Consider the following 25129-nt stretch of genomic DNA (forward strand, 5'->3'; position numbering starts at 1 on the left):
AGATTAACAAAAAGAATAGAGAGGCATCCAGTTATTGACATTTATATTATTTAGTTAAAGGTTTGAACAAAAAACAATTAAACACAGAGCCTCTTCCTGCTTTCTGGAATGAATCGCAGCATGAAAACCCTTCCTCTTCTTCCTGCTCTCTAGCTAAGCACCTCCTGTCTGTCCATATCTTTCTGTGTTCCCTCCCCTTTAGATCTACATTATGAAGATGGGTGTAACCAACGTGTGTTAGAGCTGGCAGGCCCCATTCACAGCAGCAACACTTGTTGTTCAGATCAGGTCAGACCAGTTTCTATATTAAGGAAGTGAAACTTACACAGTCACTGACACTAAGAGGAGAAATGGCGCAGAAAGGAGTTCAGCTGGACCGAGAAACCTTCTCTTGTTCGATCTGTTTGGATCTACTGAAGAATCCGGTGACTCTTCCCTGTGGACACAGCTACTGCATGAAGTGTATTGAAAGCTTCTGGGATGAAGAGGAAAAGAAGAAAACCTACAGCTGCCCTCAGTGCAGACAGACTTTCACAGCGAGGCCTGTCCTGGTGAAAAACACCATTTTAGCAGTTTTAGTGGAGCAGCTGAAGAAGACTGGACTCCAAGCTGCTCCTGCTGATCACTGCTATGCTGGACCTGAAGATGTGGCCTGTGATGTCTGCACTGGAAGAAAAATGAAAGCCTTCAAGTCCTGTTTAGTCTGTCTGGCATCTTACTGTGAGAAACACCTTCAGCCTCATTATGATGTGGCTCCATTAAAGAAACACAAGCTGGTGGAGCCCTCCAAGAAGCTCCAGGAGAACATCTGCTCTCGTCATGATGAGGTGATGAAGATGTTCTGCCGTACTGATCAGCAGAGTATCTGTTATCTCTGCTCTGTGGATGAACATAAAGGCCACGACACAGTCTCAGCTGCAGCAGAAAGGACTGAGAGGCAGAGAGAGCTGGAGGTGAGTCGACAAAACATCCAGCAGAGAATCCAGGACAGAGAGAAAGATGTGAAGCTGCTTCAACAGGAGGTGGAGGCCATCAATCAGTCTGCTGATCAAACAGTGGAGCACAGTGAGAAGATCTTCACTGAGCTGATCCATCTCATCCAGAAAAGAAGCTCTGATGTGAAGCAGCAGATCAGATCCCAGCAGGAAACTGAAGTGAGTCGAGTCAAAGAGCTTCAGGAGAAGCTGGAGCAGGAGATCACTGAGCTGAAGAGGAAAGATGCTGAGCTGAAGCAGCTCTCACACACAGAGGATCACATCCAGTTTCTACACAACTACCCCTCACTGTCAGCACTCAGTGAGTCTACAGACTCATCCAGCATCAATATCCGTCCTCTGAGCTACTTTGAGGATGTGACAGCAGCTGTGTCAGAGGTCAGAGATAAACTACAGGACATTCTGAGAGAGGAATGGACAAACATCTCACTGACAGTCACTGAAGTGGATGTTTCACTGTCACAACCAGAGCCAAAGACCAGAGCTGGATTCTTAAAATATTCATGTGAAATCACACTGGATCCAAACACAGCATACAAAGAGCTGTTATTATCAGAGGGGAACAGAAAAGTAACAGTAATGAATCAACAACAGTCTTATTCTGATCATCCAGACAGATTCACTGAAGTGTCTCAGGTCCTGAGTCGAGAGAGTCTGACTGAACGTTGTTACTGGGAGGTGGAGTGGAGAGGGGAAGTTTATGTAGCAGTCGCATACAAGAATATCAGCAGAAAAGGAGAGGGTAATGAATGTGGATTTGGATGGAATGACAAATCTTGGTCATTAAATTGTTACAACAACAGTTTTACATTTTGGTACAACAACATCCAAACTCCTGTCTCAGGTCCTCGTTCCTCCAGAGTAGGAGTGTACCTGGATCACAGAGCAGGTATTTTGTCCTTCTACAGCGTCTCTGAAACCATGACTCTCCTCCACAGAGTCCAGACCACATTCACTCAGCCGCTCTATGCTGGACTGTTGGTTTACTGGTATGGAACCACTGCTGAGTTGATTAAAGTGAAATAGACTGAAGTCTTTCATATTGTTGTAAGTTTAAATCTGTATTTTAGTTCCCTTTTAGTTTCTCTCCATCATTATTGTGGTATTTATGTGCTGCACATAAATCAGATGTCAGTCAAACATTATGGGCAGTACCTCGACATCTTCAACATGTTGTCTTGATGTTTTTACGTTTTATAGGTGGAGCTCTTTCCTGTGTCTGTTCAGCCATGGAGACTATCAATGCTTATGGATATTTTTATTTGAAAAATTTCTCCACATGACAACATAAACTTCTCTATCTTCTAAATGTTTACTGAATATTTTTCTTAGGTATTTGTATGTTGTTGTTTCTCTTCACTGATCTTAACAGAGAAGTCTACAGACCTTCCTTTATCACACAGATTTTATTCTCATTTGTACATTTATAAAGAAAACAATTAATTACAGAGCAATAAGAAATTTTAAGAAAGTGCACTATATCATAATTTATAGTAAAGTGTATTAAAGCATCGTTAGTTAGTCACTTATTTAGTTTGGAGCTGTATCATCTGACACTGTAGAAACATTTCCTCCAGCTTCAGCACAGAATGTTAAAAACAGAACTATTAATGAGAACAAACAGTAGGAACACAGTATCAGCAAACATCATGGCTTAAAATGGAGAGTAAAAATCTAAAAAGAAATAAACAAATTAGTAAAAAGGATTTCCTGTTGACATGTTATTGGTCCTATCTTGTCTGCAGCACCTCCAGGATGCTTCTTATATGTTTCTGGTTATTTTTGCACCAATTTTAGTTTTTGTCAGTAGGAAGTTCAAGTTCAACTCAGTGTGTTTGTTTGTTTTTTTCAAACTGATGCCTGACCTTGAACACCAAACATCTGTCAATAAAGCAATGATATAAAATGCTTATATTAGTACTGAAAAACTGCATATCCACTTTACAAATATAAATAATGATATAAATCCACAGCTGAACTGGAGGAGCAGCTGATCTAGTTCACTCATGTGTTTCTGGACTAAGAGTTGGAGCAAATACCTTATGATTCAGTGATGTTTGTTTTTGTTAAATATTTTGTAGATCCAAGAGTGAGTTTGACTCATGATGATGATGTTCCGAATTAAACAAAGTTGGTCACAAATTCTTCAAAGCTGTTTATTAAGAATATATTCACTTGGACTCATGAGACAGGCTTGTGATCCAAGGGAGCCATCAACTGGACAATTACTGACATGACAACAAAAAAGCTAAGTACAGAGGGGGGAACAGAGGTGAAAATACTTGCTTTAAAGGATTGTAATGTTTCCTTTTAAAATAAGTCTCTAAGGTCAGACAAAGGGACAGAAACTCATAGCTTTCTACCAGCCCAATGACAAAACTATAAGTTGTTTTTTAACATCTACTTTTTCATCTATTTGGCAGTCACAGTGAAAAGTATAAACATTGGCACGCTTTGTCTTGTGATTCTGCTGTTCGTAAAAAATGACCATGCGCAAAGTACCAGACTTTAAGGCTTTGACTTGATGCCAATGGCCTGAGGAGGACAGTATTACCCTTGGACATGTGTAGTCTGCCGTCTACTCAATAGAAGAAGAAGAAGCGCGGAAATGGCACAACTGTCTTCAGTTTCTGGGAGAGTTTAACAATGAGAGACTGATGATGCAGAAGAAATCTCCGTGGTTAAAAACATTAAAAACAGTCGTCCAGGATGATGAGATCCGCCACTGGCTCAGACTGCTGTATATCAGCCGGAGACCCGAGATGAAGTCACGCAGCAGGTATGTAAAACTGTGATGTTCTCAATGAACTAACACAGGAACGATCTGAGCTCAGTCTGTAAGCTAACAGGCTAAAATCAGAGAGCAGCTAATCAAACAAGTGCGTCCGTTTTTTTTAAAGGTAAACTTTTAACAATAGACTTTCATGAGACACATCAAAACCAAACAGGGAGGGAAAGCTTCGGTTTTCTGCACTGTGCCACAGTTCGCTGTCTGCTTCGGTTCACGACGCCTCACTCCGGGGCTACAGACAGTTCTCTGCCGCCTGTGGTGCTCCTCACCTCCGTCTGCACCCACAGACTTCCCGAGGTGGAGGCAGGCCGGCAGGGACTTTGAGAGATGGGCTTTACTTTTAAAAATAGCCCTTAATCAGGGTCTAACTCACTAAAAGATGGCCACATGTCTCTCTCCAACTTAATCTCTTTCTTTTAAGTAATTGTTTTTCATTGAAATGAAATTAATTGTTCAATAAAATGATTACATTTATAATTGAATTAAAGTTAAATGAATCAAGGTGATTTTGACTTTGCTAGTTAACAGGAAGAGAAACAAACTTACACAGGATAAAATGAAATTTGGACCCAGCAGAAAAAGTCAGATCACAGACAAACAGAAACATTCCTCTTTGGCTAAAATAAAATGCAGATTATTGCTCATCTGCAGTTTTAATCATGGTGAATAATTTATGATTCAGCCAAGTAAGATTCTTCTGTGTGGAGGTTTTTCCCCTGTCAAAAGGCATTGACCATTACCTTCATCTAAACATGGAATTTAAGTCATGTAGTTGCCGTTGTTTGTTTTTAAAGAGGTCATAATATTTTTGTGATGGTAGAAATTTATCTTCAAAGTAATAGTTATAAAGTGAATTAATAAGACTTTCCAACAAAGAGAGGGAGTCACATGGTGCTTCTGAAACATTTGTACAAACCTCTCTCACATATGTGAGCAACATGCTCACAGTGTACAGCCCTGCTGACTGAGGCTGCACCTTTACCTGTCTAATCTTTTTCTTTTTACTTTGTTCCTCAAGTCCCACATCAACATGAAGTGTAAGGAGGAGGAAGATCTGGCTGGCCAGCAGGTCTGGAAGCAGGAGAGGAACTTCAATCTGGACCAGGAGGACACAGATCCCCCACAGATCAAAGAGGAACAGGAGGAACTCTGCATCAGTCAAGAGGGAGAACAGCTTGTAGTGAAACACGAGGATGAAGGCATCGTCGTCTGGAGCGGGGAAGAGCGGCTCAGACAGCTGCATAACATCTGGAAACCTGAGAAAGATTTACAGACCAGCGGTAAAACTGTAATCGCTTTTCTGAAGTGTTAACATTAATATTAAACCTACAGTTTGTATCAGTTAGATCTATTTAAGGGAGACTGGTTATGGCGTCCACCTGAGTGGCAGTGAGACTTCGAGCTCCGACCTCAACGTCCTTTGCCTACGCCCAACAGCGGTTAAAATCCAATCTTTTAGCGGCTGCCTCACCGACTTAAGCTTCTGTTCTGATCTAAACAACCAAGATGCCGACCAAACATAGGTCCAAGCCTAAAACAGCCGGAAAGGATGGATCAGACGATGGCCCTAACAACGAACCTGAAACCGAGAAAATGGAAGGCGCTAGTGCTAGTGCTCAACAGACCGAGGCGAGTGTTTTGGCCGCAATTCAGTCGTTGAAAGTACATTTCACTGCTCAACTGCAAGAAGTTAAAATATCAAACCAAGAAATAAAAGAGGCGATTGGAGTGTTTTCGGAGAGGCTCACCTCCGCAGAAACTCGCATCAGTAAAGTTGAAGACGACGTCTCTTCCCTCGTAAGTAAAGAGACTTCCCTTCATAAGAAAATTCAGGAACTACAGTTAAAGGTGGACGACCTCGAAAATAGAAGCCGGAGATCTAATCTGAGACTCGTCGGATTGACTGAGAATACTGAACAAGGAGAAATTACAATATTCTTGCAAACTTTCTTAATTGATGTTTTGGGACGAGACGCGCTCCCATCCCCACCTATCATTGAACGAGCACACAGACTACAAGGGCGAAATACTCCAAATGGCCCACCCCATGTGATCATCATGTAATTTTTGAATTATCAAGACAAGATGAGGGTGATGAGAGCGGCACGTCTGAAGGGAAAAATAACGCACAACGGACATCACATTATGTTTTTTCCTGATCTGTCAACGGAAGTCCAGAAACAACGGAAACAATACAACCAGGTAAAACAACAACTCCGTGAAATGCATATAAACTTCGGACTGATCTTTCCAGCAAAAATGAGGATTCTCCACCATGACAACAGGCTCCTCTTCCACACACCAGCGGAGGTGGAAGATTTCATGCGAAAAGTCCGGCAACAAAACGAGGGATAAACTTCACGCCCACTCAGAAACGCTACATCAAATATATGCAACTCTGATGAACAACTCCAAACCGGACATATAACGGCTGCTGGTGTACAGGTATGATATAGATGGCCTTAGGTATGCTATGTCTAAATCTTTTCATTCAGTTACATTTGTATGGCCACTTCTTTAGTTAATACGGTCGGACCTAAGTTTGTAACTTCAATCATGAGGACGCTCTATCAGCTCCTTCACACGGATCTGATGCATAACCAATCCGCTATGACTTTGGGGGGGAAGGTTTTGAGATCTACACCGATGGAAGATCTCTGGGTTGTTTTTTTTTTTTCTTTTGTTTTCTGGTTTATAAGAGATTGTTTTTAAAGTGCAGTGCTCTTGAAATAACAACTTGTGAGTCTCGACAGGAGAGACGAGATGTAGTCAAACCCAGATTACTAAAGGTACAAACTGTATGAGTAGTTATTCAAATATTGATCTAATTTCCTGGAATGTAAGAGGCCTTAGAAAATATATTAAACTGAAAAGAGTAATGGATAGAATAAAACAATATCACCCAAAGACAGTCTTCATTCAAGAAACACACTTACTCGTGAATGAAACTGACCGGATAAGGAGGAGATGGCCAGGTCAGGTTTTCTTTAGCCACTTCTCAACACATGCTAGAGGAGTGGCAACACTCATTCATAAATCAGTACCCATGTGTATTAAAAAAAACCATATTGGACCCCGCAGGGAGATTCATTATTCTACAATGCTCCGTGCTGAATCAAGATTTAATATTAGTTAATGTATATGGCCCCAATATTGACGACTCCAACTTTTATAATAATCTATTTCTCTCTATTACAGACCTTCACGGTGAGATAATTGTTGGGGGGGACTTTAATTGTACCCTAGAGCCCAGGCTTGATAGATCATCAGGCTTAGACTCTTCCCATCCAAAATCTAGACAAGTCATACAACACTTTATGTTTGAATTGAATCTTAAAGATATATGGAGATTAAAAAATCCAACAGGGAGAGAATATTCTTGCTACTCAGCCAGTCATAATAGCCGCAGTCGCATAGATTATTTTCTTATCTCAAACTTTCTTATCTCCAGAATTAACAGCTGCTCATATAAAAGTGTGCTTATATCTGACCACTCAATAACCACGCTTAACTTCTCAGTCACAGCAGCTTTTAGACGTAACCCTATTTGGCGTTTAAGACCACACTGGCTGCACAATCAAAATATTTGGAATATGTAGGCAAAAATATTGATGACTATTTCTACTTCAACAAATCCGAAACTACAGCCTCAGTAAGATGGGAAGCTTTTAAGGTCTTTATTCGTGGACAGATGATAGGCTACACCAAAAACAAAGCAAATAAAAACTATACTGAGATGTTGGACCTCGAAGGTCAAATAAAAGAAGTGGAACTTGAGATAAACCTGAATGACTCTAAAGAAAACCAACAAAAACTTTTAAGATTAAGAGCAAAATACGATAAATTAACTACTGAGAAAGCCTCAGCCGGACTATTTAGACTGAGACAGACCTACTATGACCAAGGGGAAAAGGCAGGAAAACTTTTGGCATGGCGTATAAAAACGCTACTGAACGAACAAACAATAAATGAAATTAGAACTGCAGACGAAAATATCACAGATCCTCATAGAATAAGTGAACTCTTTGAACACTACTATTCACAACTATATACTTCAACAGGAGATACGACTCGAGAATCACTAGAATCCTTCTTTGACTCAATAAGTACCTCTTTACTTTCTGAAGAAGCCCGATGCGAATTAGACTCTCAGTTATCGATGAATGAACTCTCCAATGCAATCGATAAATTAAAAATGGGAAAAACTCCCGGCCCAGATGGAATTCCACTAGACCTTTTCAAAATATTTAAAGATAAATTAATATTCCCTCTGTATGACATGCTGGTGGAAAGCTATGATTCAAAAGAGCTTCCCCCCTCCTTGCGAAATGCACTTATAACGGTATTCCCTAAGCCTGGGAAACCGCCTACAAAATGTGAATCTTATAGACCAATTTCACTAATAAACTCTGATGCCAAGATAATAAGCAAAGTACTGGCAAACAGACTTGAACGGTACCTTCATCTTCTTGTTGATAATGACCAAAATGGGTTTGTAAAAGGCCGACAAACGCAGCATGGGATTCGCAGAGTACTGAATGTACTTTACACAAACTCAGAACAACTAGACATGGCTCTGCTTTCCTTAGACGCAGAAAAAGCTTTCGATAGGGTCGAACATAATTATCTCTATAAGGTACTATCTCAATTCGGCTTTGGCAATTACTTCATGACCTGGGTTAAAATATTATATAATAAACCTATAGCCTCAGTTAGAACCAACAATATTATATCTAGACCATTCTATCTAGGTAGAGGTACACGTCAAGGCTGTCCCCTCTCACCTCTTCTTTTCGTCCTAGCAATAGAACCACTGGCTATTGCGATAAGGAACAACCAAAACATCTCTGGCATTAGAACAAATAATATTGAGTCTAAAATTGGATTATTTGCAGATGATATTATTTTAATGCTGTCTAAATTAAAGAGTTCAATTCCTCAGCTACTTAAAACAATTAACTTCTTTGGCAATATCTCCGGTTATAAAATTAATGAATCCAAATCGGCCATCCTCTTTTTTAATCATTCTGAAAGAACTAAACCACCTATTCAAACAACGTTTCAAATTGCCAGAGACAGTCTCACTTATCTAGGTATAAAAATCACTCCAAAAATTAACGCAAATTATTCTCCTACTATCAACTCTGTTGTTGGCTTAATCAATAGATGGTCTATGCTACCAATCTCGATGATTGGACGTGTAAATATTCTCAAAATGAACATCCTTCCAAAATTTCTATATCTCTTCCGAGTCATTCCTCTCAACCCTCCAGATGACTTCTTCACAAAGACAAAAACAATATTCAGTAAATTCATTTGGAATAACAGACGAGCTAGACTGCGTCTTTCGCTACTATATCTTCCGTATGACAGAGGAGGTCTCTGTGTTCCAAACCTCAAATGGTACTACTGGGCTGCCCAACTCTCTGCGGCCTCATGCTGGTTCTCAACAACTACCCTACCCTGGGTAAATTTAGAAAGGTCAAGTACTACCCCCTTACCACTCAGCACTTATCTGTACTCTGCAAAATATAAAGATCTGATGAAAGATACATCAAACCTCTTTGTTAAAAATACTATTCGTGTGCGGTTCGAGGCACTCGAGTTTAAAAATGAAATGCCAGCACTATCCCAATTCTCACCTATCTGGGGCAATAAGGCCTTTAAACCCGGTTGGAAAGATTTGGGCTTTAAAATATGGGCCGACAGAGGCCTGTGCAAAGTTGCAGATCTATTTGACAAGGACACCTTAATATGTTTCAATGGCTTGACTCAGAAATTTGACATTCCAACCAAACATTTCTTTAAATTTCTTCAAATCAGAAGCTTCATTTCAAAAACTCAATCTCTAACACCGCCCACCCTAAACTCATTAGAGGATATAGCAATAAACCAACAGCTGAAGAAGGGTTTAATTTCTCGCTTCTACAATAACCTTAGAGACGGCTCTCAAATATCCTCAGAAAAAGAAAGACGCGCATGGTGTCAAGACTTAGAGTGTAGTATAACTACAGAGGAATGGCAAAAAGCTTGCTTGAAAGCTCAAACACAATCTATAAACACTCAATTTAAACTAATCCAGTACAAATGGTTAATGAGAACATATATTACCCCAACATTATTAAATAAATTTGACCCCAAAACTCCGGACATATGTGTTAAATGTGGGGAAAAGGGCACACTGATGCACTGCCTATGGGAATGCTCAGAAATTCAAAAGTTTTGGAAGGAAGTTTTAGAAATAATTGCACATATTACAAGTGTCAAATTGGATCCATGTCCTAAATTATGCATCCTAGGAATTTTCCCCGCTGAAATCCAGCTGAGCAAAGCTAACCAAAAAACCACAACCTTCTGCCTGCTACAGGCGAAATACAGTATAGCCAAATCATGGAGATCCACTAGTAGACCACACGTGAGAATTTGGTTATCGACACTGTCAAAAACCCTTGCTCTGGAGAAACTTACGTCTATGATAAAGGGTAAACATGCTTCCTTCAAAAAAATGTGGGGAAATTTTTTGTTATTTTTGGAAGGTGAGGAAATGATCGATAATGTACAGAAATGATTCTATCTATTTAACCTGTATGGAGAAGTAACGTCACAGCTGCTAAAGAAAACCTGGGGAACCTGCGATTGCTGGTCTGCTAAATAGAAGGACAGGAGAAGGGACGTGAAATTAAATGGATTGGAAACGGAAGAGGACGCAGCTTATCATGGCAACCACTAATCTGGATGCCTCTCTAACTAACATGATATCCTTGGATTAAACTTCAGCCCGAAACCCTGGAATGTTATACTTGCTTGATTTTTTTTCTCTCTGGAGCACTATCTGTAAACCTTTGCTTCAGGGTCTTTTTTTTTTTCTTTTGTTGTTGGGGGGTTATTTTGGGTTGCATATATTTTTCTGAAATAATATATGAATGATTTTCATGGGAGAGTATATATAATATATCTCTGTGTCCTCCTAACATTAATCATTTACGATGTACATAAATCATTATTATATACTCAGTTTTTTGGGTTTTTTTGGTTGATGGAAAAGTAATAAAGAATAAAATTTTAAAAAAAGTCAGATCTATTTAATGTGTATTCGTGAAAACATGACAGGGAGTTTTAAATGGACTGGTTCTTATATAGCGCTTTTCTACTCAATCTTGAGCACTCAAAGCGCTTTACAAAACTTGTGCATTCACCCACTCACTCCCATTCGCACAAGCACATTTTTCTTAGTGCTTTCTACCAACATTCAGACACACATTCCACAGATCAAAGAGCAACTTGAGGCAACTTGGAGTTAGTATCTTGCCCAAGGATATTTGAAATGCAGACTAGGTGAAGCCGGGAATCGAACCGATCAGTAGATGATCTGCTCTACCGCCTGAGCTACAGCCACCCCCAATAGTGAAGATTATTTTGAAAAATATCAAGATGTAGATCAGTTTCGAGATCAACTCCAAAATAGATCATCAGTCAGTCAGTAATAAGTGAGTTCTTTTTTGTTTGAAAGGTTTTTTTTACTCTTAATGTTGCTGAAAAATGTCAGAACTCAAGTTCTCATTTGCATCAGAGTGCACAAATAACTTCATTTTTACACACTTTTAATTTCACCTGCAAATGTGAGCAACATGCCCTCATTACAGACTTTAACTAAAACTTTATCTTCTCAGAAGTGTTTTTCTATAATTACATTTTTTTTATTGTTCGTTTAGAAGCAATAGTGGAGAGACCGGCTGACTGCTGCAGAAGAAATCTGCTCTGAGGTTAACAGAACGTCTGATCGTCCAGTATGAGATCAACCTTCAGCAGAGACTGCTGGATATCAGCCGGAAACCCGAGATAAAGTTACGCATAACAGGTAAAACTGCGATGGTCTCAGTGGACTAACACAAGAATACAACTCATGTAGGACCTGATCAGAGCTCAGCTTGTAGGCTAACATACTGAAATCAGGGAGCGGCTAATCACACAAGTGCGTCTCTTTTTTACGGTAAACTTTTAGCATTAAACAAACCTTGAGACCGAGAGAAAGTGCCTTTATAGAAGATTTATTTAGAAGATTAAGATAAAGGAGGCAGGGAGGGAAAGCTTCGGTTTTCTGCACTGTGCCACAGTTCGCTGTCTGCTTCGGCTCTCTGACCCTCACTCCGGGGCTACAGACAGTCCTCTGCCGCCTGTGGTGCTCCTCACCTCCGTCTGCACCCACAGGCTTCCCGAGGTGGAGGCAGGCCGGCAGGGACTTTGAGAGATGGGCTTTACTTTCAAAAATACCCCTTAATCAGGGTCTAACCCTACAAGACCATCGTGCCTCCCCCACCATCCTCACCTCATTTTAAAATGTATATTTTTCAACTGAATTATATTTGGGTTCAAGAAAATGATGAAGTTTTTAAAATAACTTTGTAATGTTCTAATAAACAGTCTTAACTCGAACTAAATCAGCTCAAATCTCACAGATGTCAGTGTTATTCACAAAGCATGGAAACATAGTTGTTAGTTTTGAATGCAGCCACAGCAGGCAAACTATGGCTGCATGCTCCAAAGAACAGGAGCACAGTAACTGAACACACTCTTAGCACACTTACATCTGATTTTGGGAACAGTTAACAGATCTGAACCTGATGACCTGAGAGGTTTAACTGGGTCAAAGGTCGAGAGCCAATTGAGAACTGTCCAGTTAAACCAACTAAATGATGAAACCTTTGATTTAAAATGTCATGATCAACAGTATCAAAGGCAGCAATGAGATCAAATAGAACTAAGACTGAAACTCTGAGTCCCTAATAATCTTCAGATCACTGATGACTTTAGTTGGGTTGATTCTGTGCAATGACTGGCTGTGAAACCTGACTGGTACTTATCTGCTATGGCACTGTGAGATTTTCAGTTTAATCTACAACAATGACAAACATTTACTTGCAGCGTGAAGCTGGCAGCAGCTACCTGAATGATTTGTACTCTGAACTTTCCTAATAAGAGTATCAGAGCTCGAGAGTAACTTACACTTTCATTTTTCACATTTGTACAGTTTAAATTTCACTCACATATGAGGACATGCTCAGAGTGGACTATATTTGCTCAGATGTGTTTTCCTGTCATCACATTATTAACCTTTTTCCTCAGTGACCCTTTGTTCCTCAAGATCTCCCCCTAACATGAAGTGTGAGGAAGAGGAGGGCCTGTATGACCAGCAGGTCTCCAACCAGGAGAGGAACTCCAGTCTGGACCAGGAGGGCCCAGATCCTCCACAGATCAAAGAGGAAGAGGAGGAACTCTGCATCAGCGATGACGTAGAAAAGATTGTACTCAAACAGGAGGATGAAGGCCTCATCTGGACTGAAGAAGAGCAGCTCAGACAGCTGGATAACATCTGGAAACCTGAAATGAACTTACACAGCAGGGGTATGTAAAACCGTAATGGTCTTACCTAAAAATTAATATGACTTTAATTCATTCAATAAAGATATTTTGGAAACACATCAGAGTTCTTCAAGGCCAGTGTTTAAATAAACTCAGCTGATTGTTAGTCGAGGTTTTCTGAGAGCTTCGCTGCTTTTTATCCCCATATTTTAATCCTACTTTTAAATTTCCCCTTCTGTCTGATGTTTGTCTTATCATTTACATAAACATCTTTCCAACAGTAATTGGTGGACAAACTGTGATTGGTGCATAGAAATTTACTAACGTGTTAGAAGTGAGTGCATGAAATCTTATTTTAACAGTTTCCAGGTCTGGGTAAATGATATGATGATATTTCTGATGATATTTTGATTAAACTCTGTTGTAGAGTTGGAAATGGACAGCTGTAGACACCACTGCCGAGTAGTCATTCTTGTTATACTTCTATATTTATCTAAGACAAGTAATTTTGTCCATTTGTCACCTCAGCTTTCCCACAACAGCATGAATGTGAGGAGGAACTGGTTTTTGGGGACCAGGAGAGAAACTTCAGCCTCGACCAGGAGGATCCGGAGCTTCCACAGATAAAAGAGGAAGAGGAGGAACCTTGCACCAGTCAGGACGTAGATCAGCTTGTAGTGAAGCAGGAGACTGAAGGCATTATTATCTTCATGGTGGCTCCTACTTATGAGGAAAGTGAGCCAGAGCTGGACAGTGAACATCTCCTTTCTTCCAGCTCTCCTGAACCAGAGAGCAGAGATCAGCAAGACAACTTTCCTGTGTCAGAGAGTCAGCGTAAAACTGACACAAGTAAAAAGTTTGTGAAATGTGAGATTTGTGGAAAAACCTTTGAGTACAGATCCAAACTAACGAGACATATGAGGGTTCACACAGGTGAGAAGCCACATTCTTGCAGCACCTGCGGAAAAAGATTCAGCCTGATGATAAACTTGAAAACTCACATGAGAATCCACACAGGTGAAAAGCTTCATTCAGAGGATACAGTTACAAAGACACATGAGGATTCACACTAGTTAAAAGTGGGAGAACTGTCAGATGAAGCAGTCCACTGAGAAGCCAGATCAGAGCAGATCAGATGACCTCCTTCCTTAAAAAACTCTGTATTGTTTATTGTATGTAGGGGTGGGAGATATAGCCTCAAAATAATATTTCAAGAAACTTACATTTAAAAAAAATAATGTACATTTTATCAGCTCGGCAGGCAGCAGCATTTATATGTGTAAGTAAATGATGGATTTTCCATCTTTCTCTTCCAGTGAGCTGCTGTCACTGATGACAGCTTAGCTAATTCAAAGTGTGAAAATGTGGCCACCTCAAGGTGCTTGATATTGTAAGGTAAAGACCCAACAATAATACAATGAAAACAGAGAAAACCCAAACAGTCATATGACCCCCTATTAGCAAGCGTTTTGGCGACAGTGGGAAGGAAAAACTCCTTTTTAACAGGAAGAAACCTCCAGCAGAACCAGGCTCAGGGAGGGACCCCCATCTGCAACAAGGAAAGTTTTAAGTCTAATCTTAAAAGCTGAAGGCTCTGCCTCCCATTCTACCTTTAAATACTCTATGAACAACATTATAGTGCAATGTTAGTGACACGGCATACATGAAATATGAGCACATAAGTATCCTCAGGGGTGTTTTTCCTGGAAGTTTTAAGAAAAGTGTATTACAAGTGCTTACACTCTAGCTTAATATCCAAAATAACCTTGTAATGCGGAGCCTGCACAATTCTGTCATATAAGCAGAGGTGGAAAGTAACGAATTACATTTACTTGCGTTACTGTAATTGAGTAGTTTTTTTGTGTATTTGTACTTTTTAAAGTCATTTTTCAAGTCTGTAATTTTACTTTTACTTAAGTATATTTTTTAAAAAGTATTGTAGTTCGCTACGTTTTCAATCACACCCGTTACTGAGTAAATTAAAAAAACCATTGCACTTCGGAAATACTGCAGGGAATGATGGGTAGTAGAACAAATTGGCGCTAAGGTCACGTTAAAGATGGAGTCTGACATCGGTGTTATGGATCCAGTGAAAAAAGAAGCCCCGTCGAATTCTGCTGACCCTGAACTCGAAGAAACGGATGTGAACCCCTGGCCGTATTTAAGGGACCATTTCGGCTTCAAGTGCAAGAAAGGCAACAGCTTTATTATGCAGTGTAAGCTGTGTTTGCCCAGAGAGACCGAGTTAGCAGCTTTTAAAAATTCCACATCAAACCTGCGCAAGCATGTGGAGGTAAGTTAAATACAACTCGTACCGTTATGGTAGCAAAAAGGCTGTGTTCAAATTAATCACATTAAGTTAAGACATCTGTGAAGAACACAGATAACGTTGGTTGGTACTAGCAACTTGCTGTAATCGGGCACGTTGTTGTCCACGCAACTTACATTTTTTTTACTGGGTTGGTAAATTGCCAAAAGAAAATGTGTTTACCTACGTTTTTCCTGTTTGTTAATAATAAGAATTTATTTAAAAAAAAGAGTTAAATTAAAGACAGAAGCGGCTACTTTCTTACTTAACCCACATATGTTCACACTGCAGGCAAAAGAATAACAGAGCGCTCACTTACCTTAGATTAGTCAAAGACAGCTGACTTCTGTTACTTGTTAATTAGCACTTGCAACCTCCCGTTAACTAGCCTGTTACTGTCCAATAAAAAAAACCCCACGAGGTATATTGGTATAATTTACCAGCGGTAGCTATGTAATGCATTGATGTCTTATTAGGGACATCAAAAAACTTTCTCTCAAACTTAACACTGGCCTGCCTGCCTCAGCTGCCTTCGAGCGTCTCTTTAGCTGTGCTGGACTACTGTTCACTGCAAAGTGAGCAAGGATGAACTCTACTAACTCTGAAAATCAACTGCTCCTCAAAATTAACAGGAAGTTCAGAGAGTAACACTCTAGGATGGATACAAAGGAACTTTAATCTAGAGGTACAGTAGGGCAGGGCCAAGTTTAAAAAATTCAAAAACATTTTTAAAGCAGCTGCCGTTCAGTTCAGTACTTGTTCTCTTATTTGACAGTTTAGAACACATTCTCATGTGAAAGAATGATATGGTTTTGTATTGAAAACACTGTGATACCTGACGGTTTGGTTTGGTTGATTGCTTTGGTGACCATTATCCATTTTCATGTATAGACTTGCAGTTTAACTGCCACTGCACTTTAATTTGTAAAGTTTTTCTTTTCACTAAAAAAGAACTACTTTGAGATTTATATCCCACTGTCCTTTTTTGCACTACTCAGAAGCGGCTGTCCTCCTGCTGACAGAAAAGTAACTATGTAACTTTTACTCTGAGTACATTTTAAATGAGCTACTTTTTACTTTTACTTGAGTACATTTTTAGACAGGTAATTTTACTTGTACTTGAGTAAAATTTCAGCAAAGTAATAGTACTTTTACTTGAGTAAAATATTTTAGTACTCTTTCCACCTCTGCATATAAGGAAAAGAAATTCTACCTGGTTTGTTTCATCTTGGGTCGAGCTTTTTAACCTCCTGCTTTTCCACCGTGTAGCACATCAGTAATTTCCATCCACTGACTGCTCTTGCTGTTATATGAAATGTAACTCGCGAGTGCTCCAGTGATGCATGGTTGAATCATTTGTTTACCTTTGGGTCGCACATCACTGCTGCTAGTATCTCCTGCTCACGTGCCTTCACAGCCCGGTTGTACTCAAGTGTGTTTTTGCTTAAAGTGTTGTAACAGGTTTGCTTTTTTCACTTTCAGTGGGAAAAGTTTTCTTGCATATTTTGCGAACATTCAGCTACCAAACTGTGACTGGAGCCCGACATATGGCTCTGGCTGTGAGACATGACTGGGGTTGACTCATTGGGGTGAATGCAAACACATGATGTTCCTCTAAACACACTTTTTTGTAAACATTTATACCAGTATTATTGCAGATCATATGATATGTCACAGCCCTAATTCTGTTTGTTGCATATTCCATTAAAACCTGTAATGAAGATGAAACACGTATTTACATTCATTTGATGTGATATTTGTATCGTGTTGAGCTGTGGAGGTGACAAAAAAGTTGCTGAGATGTTTTATTTTTTTGTTTAGTGGAGAGGTTTTACTCCACAGAGTCAAAGCTGGAAAGAAACACACATGAGACCAAACATTTTGTGATTTAATCTTGATTTTCATGAAGACTGAATTTCAGCATGTGCTCATCCTGTTGATTCGTATGTTGGTGTTGGTTATGTGTCTTAAAAGTGAAATAAAGATTTCTTTAAAACTTCTTGTGGCTATTTTTTTAAGGCACAATCTTTACAACATGAAACAACGTCTGTGAAGCACATTTTGTACAGTGGGCAGGGAGACTTGCCCATCACTGTGGTGGTGGGGTGGATGAGATTTGCCTGCGGTCACTTAAGGCTCTGTATGTTGAGGGTCTGTCCTGGTTGTCCTGCTCAAACATTGTATGGAAGTTGAGGTCAGTGCCTTCAGACCGGCCAACTATGGTGGTAATCATGGTCCCCTGTTTTATGAAGGGAGTGTAGAGGGTATGTTTGCACTTCAGGCCTCCCTAGGAAGGTCTATATCTGTAGTCACTTTCACTGTTTTCTTATTGCTGTTTCAAATTGTTGTTTCTGTTTGTAGCCTTTTTATTGAAGGATTTTGGTTTATATTATTAATATGTGCATTTGTTGTTATTAATAATATTTGCTTCACTCTCCATTTGATGTGTTTTTGGTATGTTATACTTTTAATTGTTCTATGATTATGTTTATGTGTGGTTTATAATTATATTTAAGTTCTGGGTTTTTTTATGAATAAAAGTGACTTAACTTGTCAGAGATATGAGACTTTGGGCATTTCCCCTTCTGTCTTATTCTCAGTGTCTTGTCTCCATGTTTATTTACCTCTGTGTTGCTATCTTTGTGTCTCTGTCTCTTTCTCTTCCCCTGTTCAGTGGGATTTAAGACTTCCAACAAATAATTTCAAAGGGTCAATTAAATTTTAATAAAACCATTTTACTCAACACTGCACTCGAATTTTAGCATTTTTTTTTACTCAGTCATAAAAAGATTCATCTTAAAATATGTTTTAGATACATTTTTATTACTTTTTTCTTTCTTTCTTTTCTTGTTGTTGTCCCGTTTCGTTTTTTAGCCATCAGAATTATTGTCTGAAGGCCAAAAAAGATGCCCAACTAACTTAATTTACCAAATGGACCATCACGGCCTTGCCATATTGGTCCATTTGATCAACCTTTGTTATTATTTATTTATTTTAATTTATTTTCAGTTGTTACAGATAGGACAGACATGACTGGGGGATAGGAAGGAAGGAAGGAAGGAAGGAAGGAAGGAAGAAAAGGGGAAGAGGGACAGTGAGAAAGGGCACTTAAAAAATATCTCCCAGGTCACCTGTTGAGAGAAGAAAATAAGAGAAAACAAGCAAAAAAGAGAGCAACATAATAACACAACACCATTGCAATAATCTAGCTAAGTGTAAATAACAGTAAATATTAAATACTGAATGTGATTGTGCAGCACGCAAGATTGACATCGCACAATGTGGTTTGAGGTAGCAGCCAAGAAAGGTGTAGCTTGTGTGTGTGAACACCTGTGTGGATGAGTGCTCGTCTATTCAAAAGGCTTCTCCATGTAACGATCTGCTAGAAGGTGTGGGGAGCCATAGCCCCGTCCCCCAGGGCATGAAGCAGGCATGGAGGAGATCCAGGCCCCAGACATCCAGAGGCCCCCAGAGTGCGAGCGCCCAAAGAGGACCACCGGAGGGGCAACCGTGCCACCTTCCTGGGAAGAGCTGAGGAGAACCCCAGATGAGGGGTCACCCAACAGCCACAGAGCAGAAGCCAGAGGGGGCTGCAGTGACGTACACGCGGGCTCTGCCGGCAGTCAGCTGTGCCAGAGTGAATCGAGCCCCCGCAAGGGGCCCGACCGAGCCACAGGCACCAGGCCCCACCAAGCAGCCGTACCGGGGAGTAAGCTGGTACAAACCTGAGCGCCCAGCCCTGGACACCAAGAACGCACCGATGTCTGAGGGCATCAGCCACCAGCAGGGAGTGTGGTGAGGGGAAATAAGCCTCCATACCTTGGAGGGCCTGAGATGTTCCAAGGGGGTGGAGTGTAAGACCCGAGCTGACATATAGACACAGACGAATAGGCGCACACAGACCTAAACATGCATTCCCACCCTCATGCACACATATACAAATACTCGGCGCTCATCCAACCTGGATACAGACACAAAGAGTATTTTAAACTATTCTGTAAATTCTTGGAAAGTGGTCTTTTTTGGGGGGGACCTCTGCTACTACCAGAGGTTGTCTGCACCACACCAGGGCCTGTGCTGCTAGCATAAACCAACTGAGCCTCAACCAGGGCCTGTGCTGTTTTCTGAGGCCATCTCACTGCACCGGGGCCTGTGCTGCCAGCTGGATCCATCGGCACCATCCCAGGACCTGTGCTGCTGGCTGAGGCCATCTGCACCGCACCAGGGCCTAGCTGGACCCATAGGCACCACACCAGGGCCTGTTCTGCTAGCATAAACCAACTGAGCCTCACCAGGGCCTGCACTGCCGGCTGGACCCATAGGCACCACACCAGGGCCTGCACTGCCGGCTGGACCCATAGGCACCACACCAGGGCCTGCACTGCCGGCTGGACCCATAGGCACCACATCAGGGCCTGTGCTGCTAGCATAAACCAACTGAGCCTCACCAGGGCCTGTACTGCTGGCTGGGGCCATCTGCAACACCCCAGGGCCTGTGCTGCTGGCTGGGGCCGTCTGCAGCACACCAGGGCCTTTGCTGCCGGCTGAACAAACTGCATCTGTGTTGCTAGTGCAAGACATCAGCACCACACCAAGGCCTGTGCTGCTCGAAAAGCTTATCTGCAATACATCGGGCGCTGTGCTGTTGATTGAAGCCTTCTACACCACATTGGTGAATGTGCTAGCAGAAGCCCTCTGCTAGCAAGCCACCAGGACCCGAACTTTTGGCTGGAGCCTTACTTGCCATCCTAGGTTTGTGCAGCCTATTTAATTCAGCATCAACAATCATTGTGTTTTGGATAATGGCTTTTTTAATAACTTTACTTTGCTTATTGGCCGTGGGGGACTTTTGGACTCTCAATTTTTCTAAGATGAGAACATTTAACAGTGACCCCATTCTGCGAGACATGGTTCCCAGATCTACATGTGTCACTGCTGCTATACATCCTGTACAATTTCCAATGTATTTGGAACAGGACATTAATCATTTTGAACTACAGAAAGATTTACCTCATCTTCAAAACCTTCTTGCTTTGTACAATTACAAAATTAGTTACGAAAAATCCTGCTTTGTGTCAACATTTCACACGTCAAAATCAATAAGTACAAAGCAGAGACTTCTGATCGTCTTACTACTGCTCTTATCTGGTAATGTGCAACCTAACCCAGGCCCTGAGCTGCAATGTAGCCAGACACCATCTGAATTTAAATCCTCACCTGGGCTGAAGATAGTTCATCTTAATGTGCGCAGTTTGTTACCCAAGATGGATATGATCAAGATCTGGGTTCAATCAACAGATGCAGATATTGTCCTCATTTCTGAAACTTGGTTGTCTAAATATTAGGGGTGCAACGATATTCGTATCGATATTGAACCGTTCGATACAGTGCTTTCGGTTCGGTACGCATATGTATCGAACAATACAACATTTGTAATTTATTTTATCAACTTTCCTTCTGACGATGCTGTCTGTGTTGAGCGCTCAGTGAATCTGCCTTTGACTACTCCGCCTAGGCTGCACTGTCGAGCGCAGATCCACTGAGCGCTCAACACAGACAGCATAGTCAGGAGGAAGAGCGCAGGGCAAGCTAGCGAGACAGAAGATAAGCTCTCCTTGCAAGATGGACCTCCCCCACCCTCATTCAGATCTGGCGTTTGGAATTATTTTGGTTTTCATGTGACGTATGACCCTGAAGGTAAGCGAGTCATGGACTAAAGTAAAACAGTATGTTGGATGTGCCATGCAATGCTTAATTACATGGGTGTGAACTAGTGTGTTAGCGCAGTTAGCTCGTTAACGTGTTGGCCGTCTAGCCCCATGCACGGAGCGATTGGCGGTAGCTCGTTAACGGAGATTTGCCATGTTGTGGCGTTAAGGTCATTTCAACGAGATTAACCTGAAAGCACTAGTGGGAACACAACGAATATGACTGCACATTTACGCCGACATCATCCTAGTGCAAAGACAAAAACAACAAGCATGCTACTAACTTTAGCCGAGTCATTTAGACAGCTGTTAGCACGTGATTCTCCTTATATGTTTAATATGCTGCTGAGAATATAGCCCAGAAGAAGCGGATAGTATAGCTTTTATTTTGGAAAGAGACATTTCTCTGTAATAAACTCTCTTTTCCAAAGATGAGTGATTCCTCAATCAGATACAGGGCTTGCAAAATCGCTAGCCTGACGTCCTGGAGCTAGCGATTTTTCCAGTCGGGCTACCAAAATCTACCTCTGCCCTGCCCGTCGGGCTATTGTAGGAAAAATATATGTCAATGCTTTTGCATTCTTTCAGAAATGTAGCTGGGTAATTATGTCATTGGCATCGGTGAGCCACTGTCAATATGTGACATATTGAAATCGCGTTTGAATTTGCGCTTGTTTTTTTGCTTTCACTTTGCAATGACAGCACTGATCTGTGAGTGATGATAATTTGTGCACCAATTCCTCTGACATCGTCTTATTAATCGTTAGCTTACTATGCAAACATGACAAGTGAAATCTCCCGCAGCAAGCTTAAACATGTGAGAGGTTGATCGCGCAGAGAATCGCTGAGCTTATGTGAGTCCGTGTGTAAAAGTAGCAGTATATATATTTTAGTTCTGCTGAGCCAAATAAGACAGGTCGGGGTGAAGAAGTGACAGCCAAAGAAAAGCTTACCACAAAACAGAGAAGTTATGACAAATGAGACTATAAGGCAAAAAGAAAGTGCAGCTTTATGGTTTCATGGACAAAAGAATTTCTGTGGCTGCAATATGACGAGCTAAATAACCAGGGGTGCACATAAGTGGTCCGCAGGTGCGCATTCGCTGTCAAAATAAAAAACGCGCACAAGGGTTAGGGTTAAATTTAAAAACTGTACTTTTGAGTTAAAATATATATTTATAATTTTAATAAATGACAAATTAAAAAGGCATGAACATTGTTTTGTATCGAAAAAATATCGAACCGTGACACCAAAGTATCGAACCGAACCGAACCGTGAATTTTGTGTATCGTTGCACCCCTACTAAATATATATCTGATGAACATGTTAGCATGGCTGGCTACAATATCTATCGCACCGATAGGTTTAAGAAAGGTGGTGGTGTTGCTGCTTATGTTAAGTCAAAATTTGATGCTACAATAGTTCTATCAGAATCAATTTGCAAACAATTGGAATTTTTGGCTCTGAATGTGAATGTTGCAAAGGGTCTTTGCATAACAGTTGCTTGTTGCTATCGACCCCCTTCTGCCTCCACAGAAGCTCTGCGTTCTTTAAACCTTTTGCTGTCCAGACTAAATTATGGGGAGCTTGTTCTAGCTGGTGACTTTAACTGGGATTGGCTCAAAACTGTTTCAGATGATTTTAAATCTTTCTGTGATTCTATCAGTCTTACCCAGCTGGTCAATTTACCCACTCGGCCGAATCTCAAAAGCCCCGAAAAGTCTACCTTGATTGACTTGATTTTGACAAATGTTCCTCATAAATTTTCATCTTTGGGTGTCTTTTGTAACGACTTAAGTGACCACTGTGTTGTTGCTGCTATTAGAAATACTAAAGTGGCCAAGTCACAACATGGTATTATTTTTAAAAGAACTCTTAAACATTTTAATGAGCAAGCATTTTATCATGATTTGTCAAATTATGACTGGAAGAAAATAGGATTGATCCCTGATGTAGAATTAGCGTGGGCATTCTTTAAGGATGGGTTTATGCAAATTGTGAATAAACATGCTCCATTAAGAAGATATAGGATAAAAGGTCGTGAAAACCCCTGGTTCTCCCAAGAGCTGGCAGATATCATTCATGAGCGTAATCTGGCTTGGGCCAAAGCGAGGAAAACAGGCTACCCCAGTGATTGGCTTCTTTTCAGACAACTAAGAAACAGATGTACTTCCTCTATTAAGAAAGCTAAAACAGAATATTATCTGTCTGTCACCACTGAGAACCTAAATAATCCACAGAAGTTCTGGAAAATCATTAAGTCTCTTTCAGTGAGTAAAAGCTCCCACGCTCTACCCACCTATGTTTTTAAGGATTCTGTTCCTGTTTATGATAGGAAGGAGATTATGAATTGTTTTAACAAGCACTTTATATCTTCTGGCTCTTTGTTTGACTCTCTGAACCCAGTCTCTGTAAAATCTGGCACAAACCTTCCGGTGTACACTGGTCAGCCATTTAACTTTGTTCCTTTCTCTGTGCAGGAGGTCTGTAAAGCTCTTAAACTGTTAGATCCTAGAAAATCTCCAGGGCCAGACTTACTAGATCCTTACTTCTTGAAACTGGCAGCTGATTTTGTAGCAGAGCCTCTCACAACACTTTTCAACCTCACACTGGATACGAATAAAATTCCCTCCGTATGGAAATCAGCTTTTGTTGTTCCTCTATTAAAAGGGGGCGACCCAGCAGTGTTAACTAATTACAGACCAATATCTAATCTATCTGTGCTGGCTAAAGTTCTTGAAGCTCTTGTGTGTGAGCAGTTAAAGGAGTTTTTGCACATCAATGCCATTTTATCTGAATATCAATCAGGCTTTAGGAAGAATCACAGTACTATCACAGCTGCAATTAGAGTGGTAAATGATATTACTATTGCACTTGATAAAAAACAACACTGTGCATCCCTTTTTATTGATTTGTCAAAAGCATTTGACACTGTTGATCATTGTATTTTAAAACTTAGACTCTTCCAGTCAGGACTCTCTGAGAGAGCAGTGGCATGGTTCTCAAACTACCTCAGTAACAGGACTCAGTGCATTAAATCTGACGGTCTATGTTCTGACTTTGTTACAGTGCACAACGGAGTGCCACAGGGTTCTGTATTAGGTCCCCTTCTATTTATCATTTACGTAAACAATCTTAGTCTACATGTGCCAGATGCAAACTTGCACTTCTATGCTGATGATACAGTTATTTACAGCTGTGGTTCAACTCTTGTCCAAGCCATCGACTCCTTGCAGAAAGCCTTTTCTGCTGTCCAGCACTCATTACATCAGCTTAAACTTGTTCTCAACGCAGACAAAACAAAGCTCATGTTGTTTTCTAAATCAAGGAGACGAGCCCAAACAATCCCATCAGTAACCACTCTTGAAGGTAATAAAATAGAGTTGGTTCACACCTATAAATATCTGGGAATCTTAATTGATGACTCGCTTACCTTCAAACCACATGTAGAGAATCTTGTGAAAAACCTGAAGTTAAAACTGAGATTTTATTTTCAAAATAAGTTGTGTTTCTCTTTTAATACAAAGAAGCGGCTTGTTGCTGCAACATTCTTGCCTGTGCTGGATTATGGTGATATTCTATATATGAATGCTTCTGCTCAATGTCTTCGAATGGTTGATTCTGTGTATCGTGCTTCTCTGAGGTTCATCACTAACCGTAAATTTCAGACTCACCACTGTGAGTTATACTCTCAGGTAGGATGGCCTGCTTTGGTAAGTCGGAGGAACTCTCATTTATACAGTTTTATATATAAGGCGATACTTGGGTTGCTGCCTTCTTATATATGTTCCCTGCTTGTAATGAAACATGCTGGTCGGTATTCTCTTCGTCCGCATGGTTACTTGTTGCTTTCTGTTCCATTTGCCCGAACTGAACTTGGTAAAAGAGCTTTTGTCCATTTAGCACCCTTGGCCTGGAACAAACTGCAGAAGGAATGGAAAATGACTGAATTCATTTCATTAAGTGA

At 40.7% G+C, this 25129-nt stretch overlaps 1 protein-coding gene across 1 annotated transcript; it reads left to right on the forward strand.

Moving 5' to 3' along the window:
* Positions 1–301: 301 nt before the first annotated feature.
* On the forward strand, positions 302–17453 carry LOC113010321 (tripartite motif-containing protein 16-like). Its single transcript, XM_080292672.1, has 5 exons — positions 302–3774; positions 4805–6231; positions 11499–11644; positions 12910–13188; positions 13675–17453. Exon 1 carries the CDS (start codon positions 351–353, stop codon positions 2019–2021), a length of 1671 nt encoding a protein of 556 aa, XP_080148798.1. The 5' UTR covers positions 302–350; the 3' UTR covers positions 2022–3774; positions 4805–6231; positions 11499–11644; positions 12910–13188; positions 13675–17453.
* Positions 17454–25129: the final 7676 nt, after the last annotated feature.

The sequence above is a fragment of the Astatotilapia calliptera genome, chromosome 18 (assembly GCF_964374335.1).
Source record: "Astatotilapia calliptera chromosome 18, fAstCal68.1, whole genome shotgun sequence".
NCBI classification, from domain to species: domain Eukaryota; kingdom Metazoa; phylum Chordata; class Actinopteri; order Cichliformes; family Cichlidae; genus Astatotilapia; species Astatotilapia calliptera.

Excerpts from the sequence above, each read along its gene's own strand:
- LOC113010321 (XM_080292672.1), top strand. The coding sequence starts at position 351 with ATGGCGCAGAAAGGAGTTCAGCTGGACCGAGAAACCTTCTCTTGTTCG.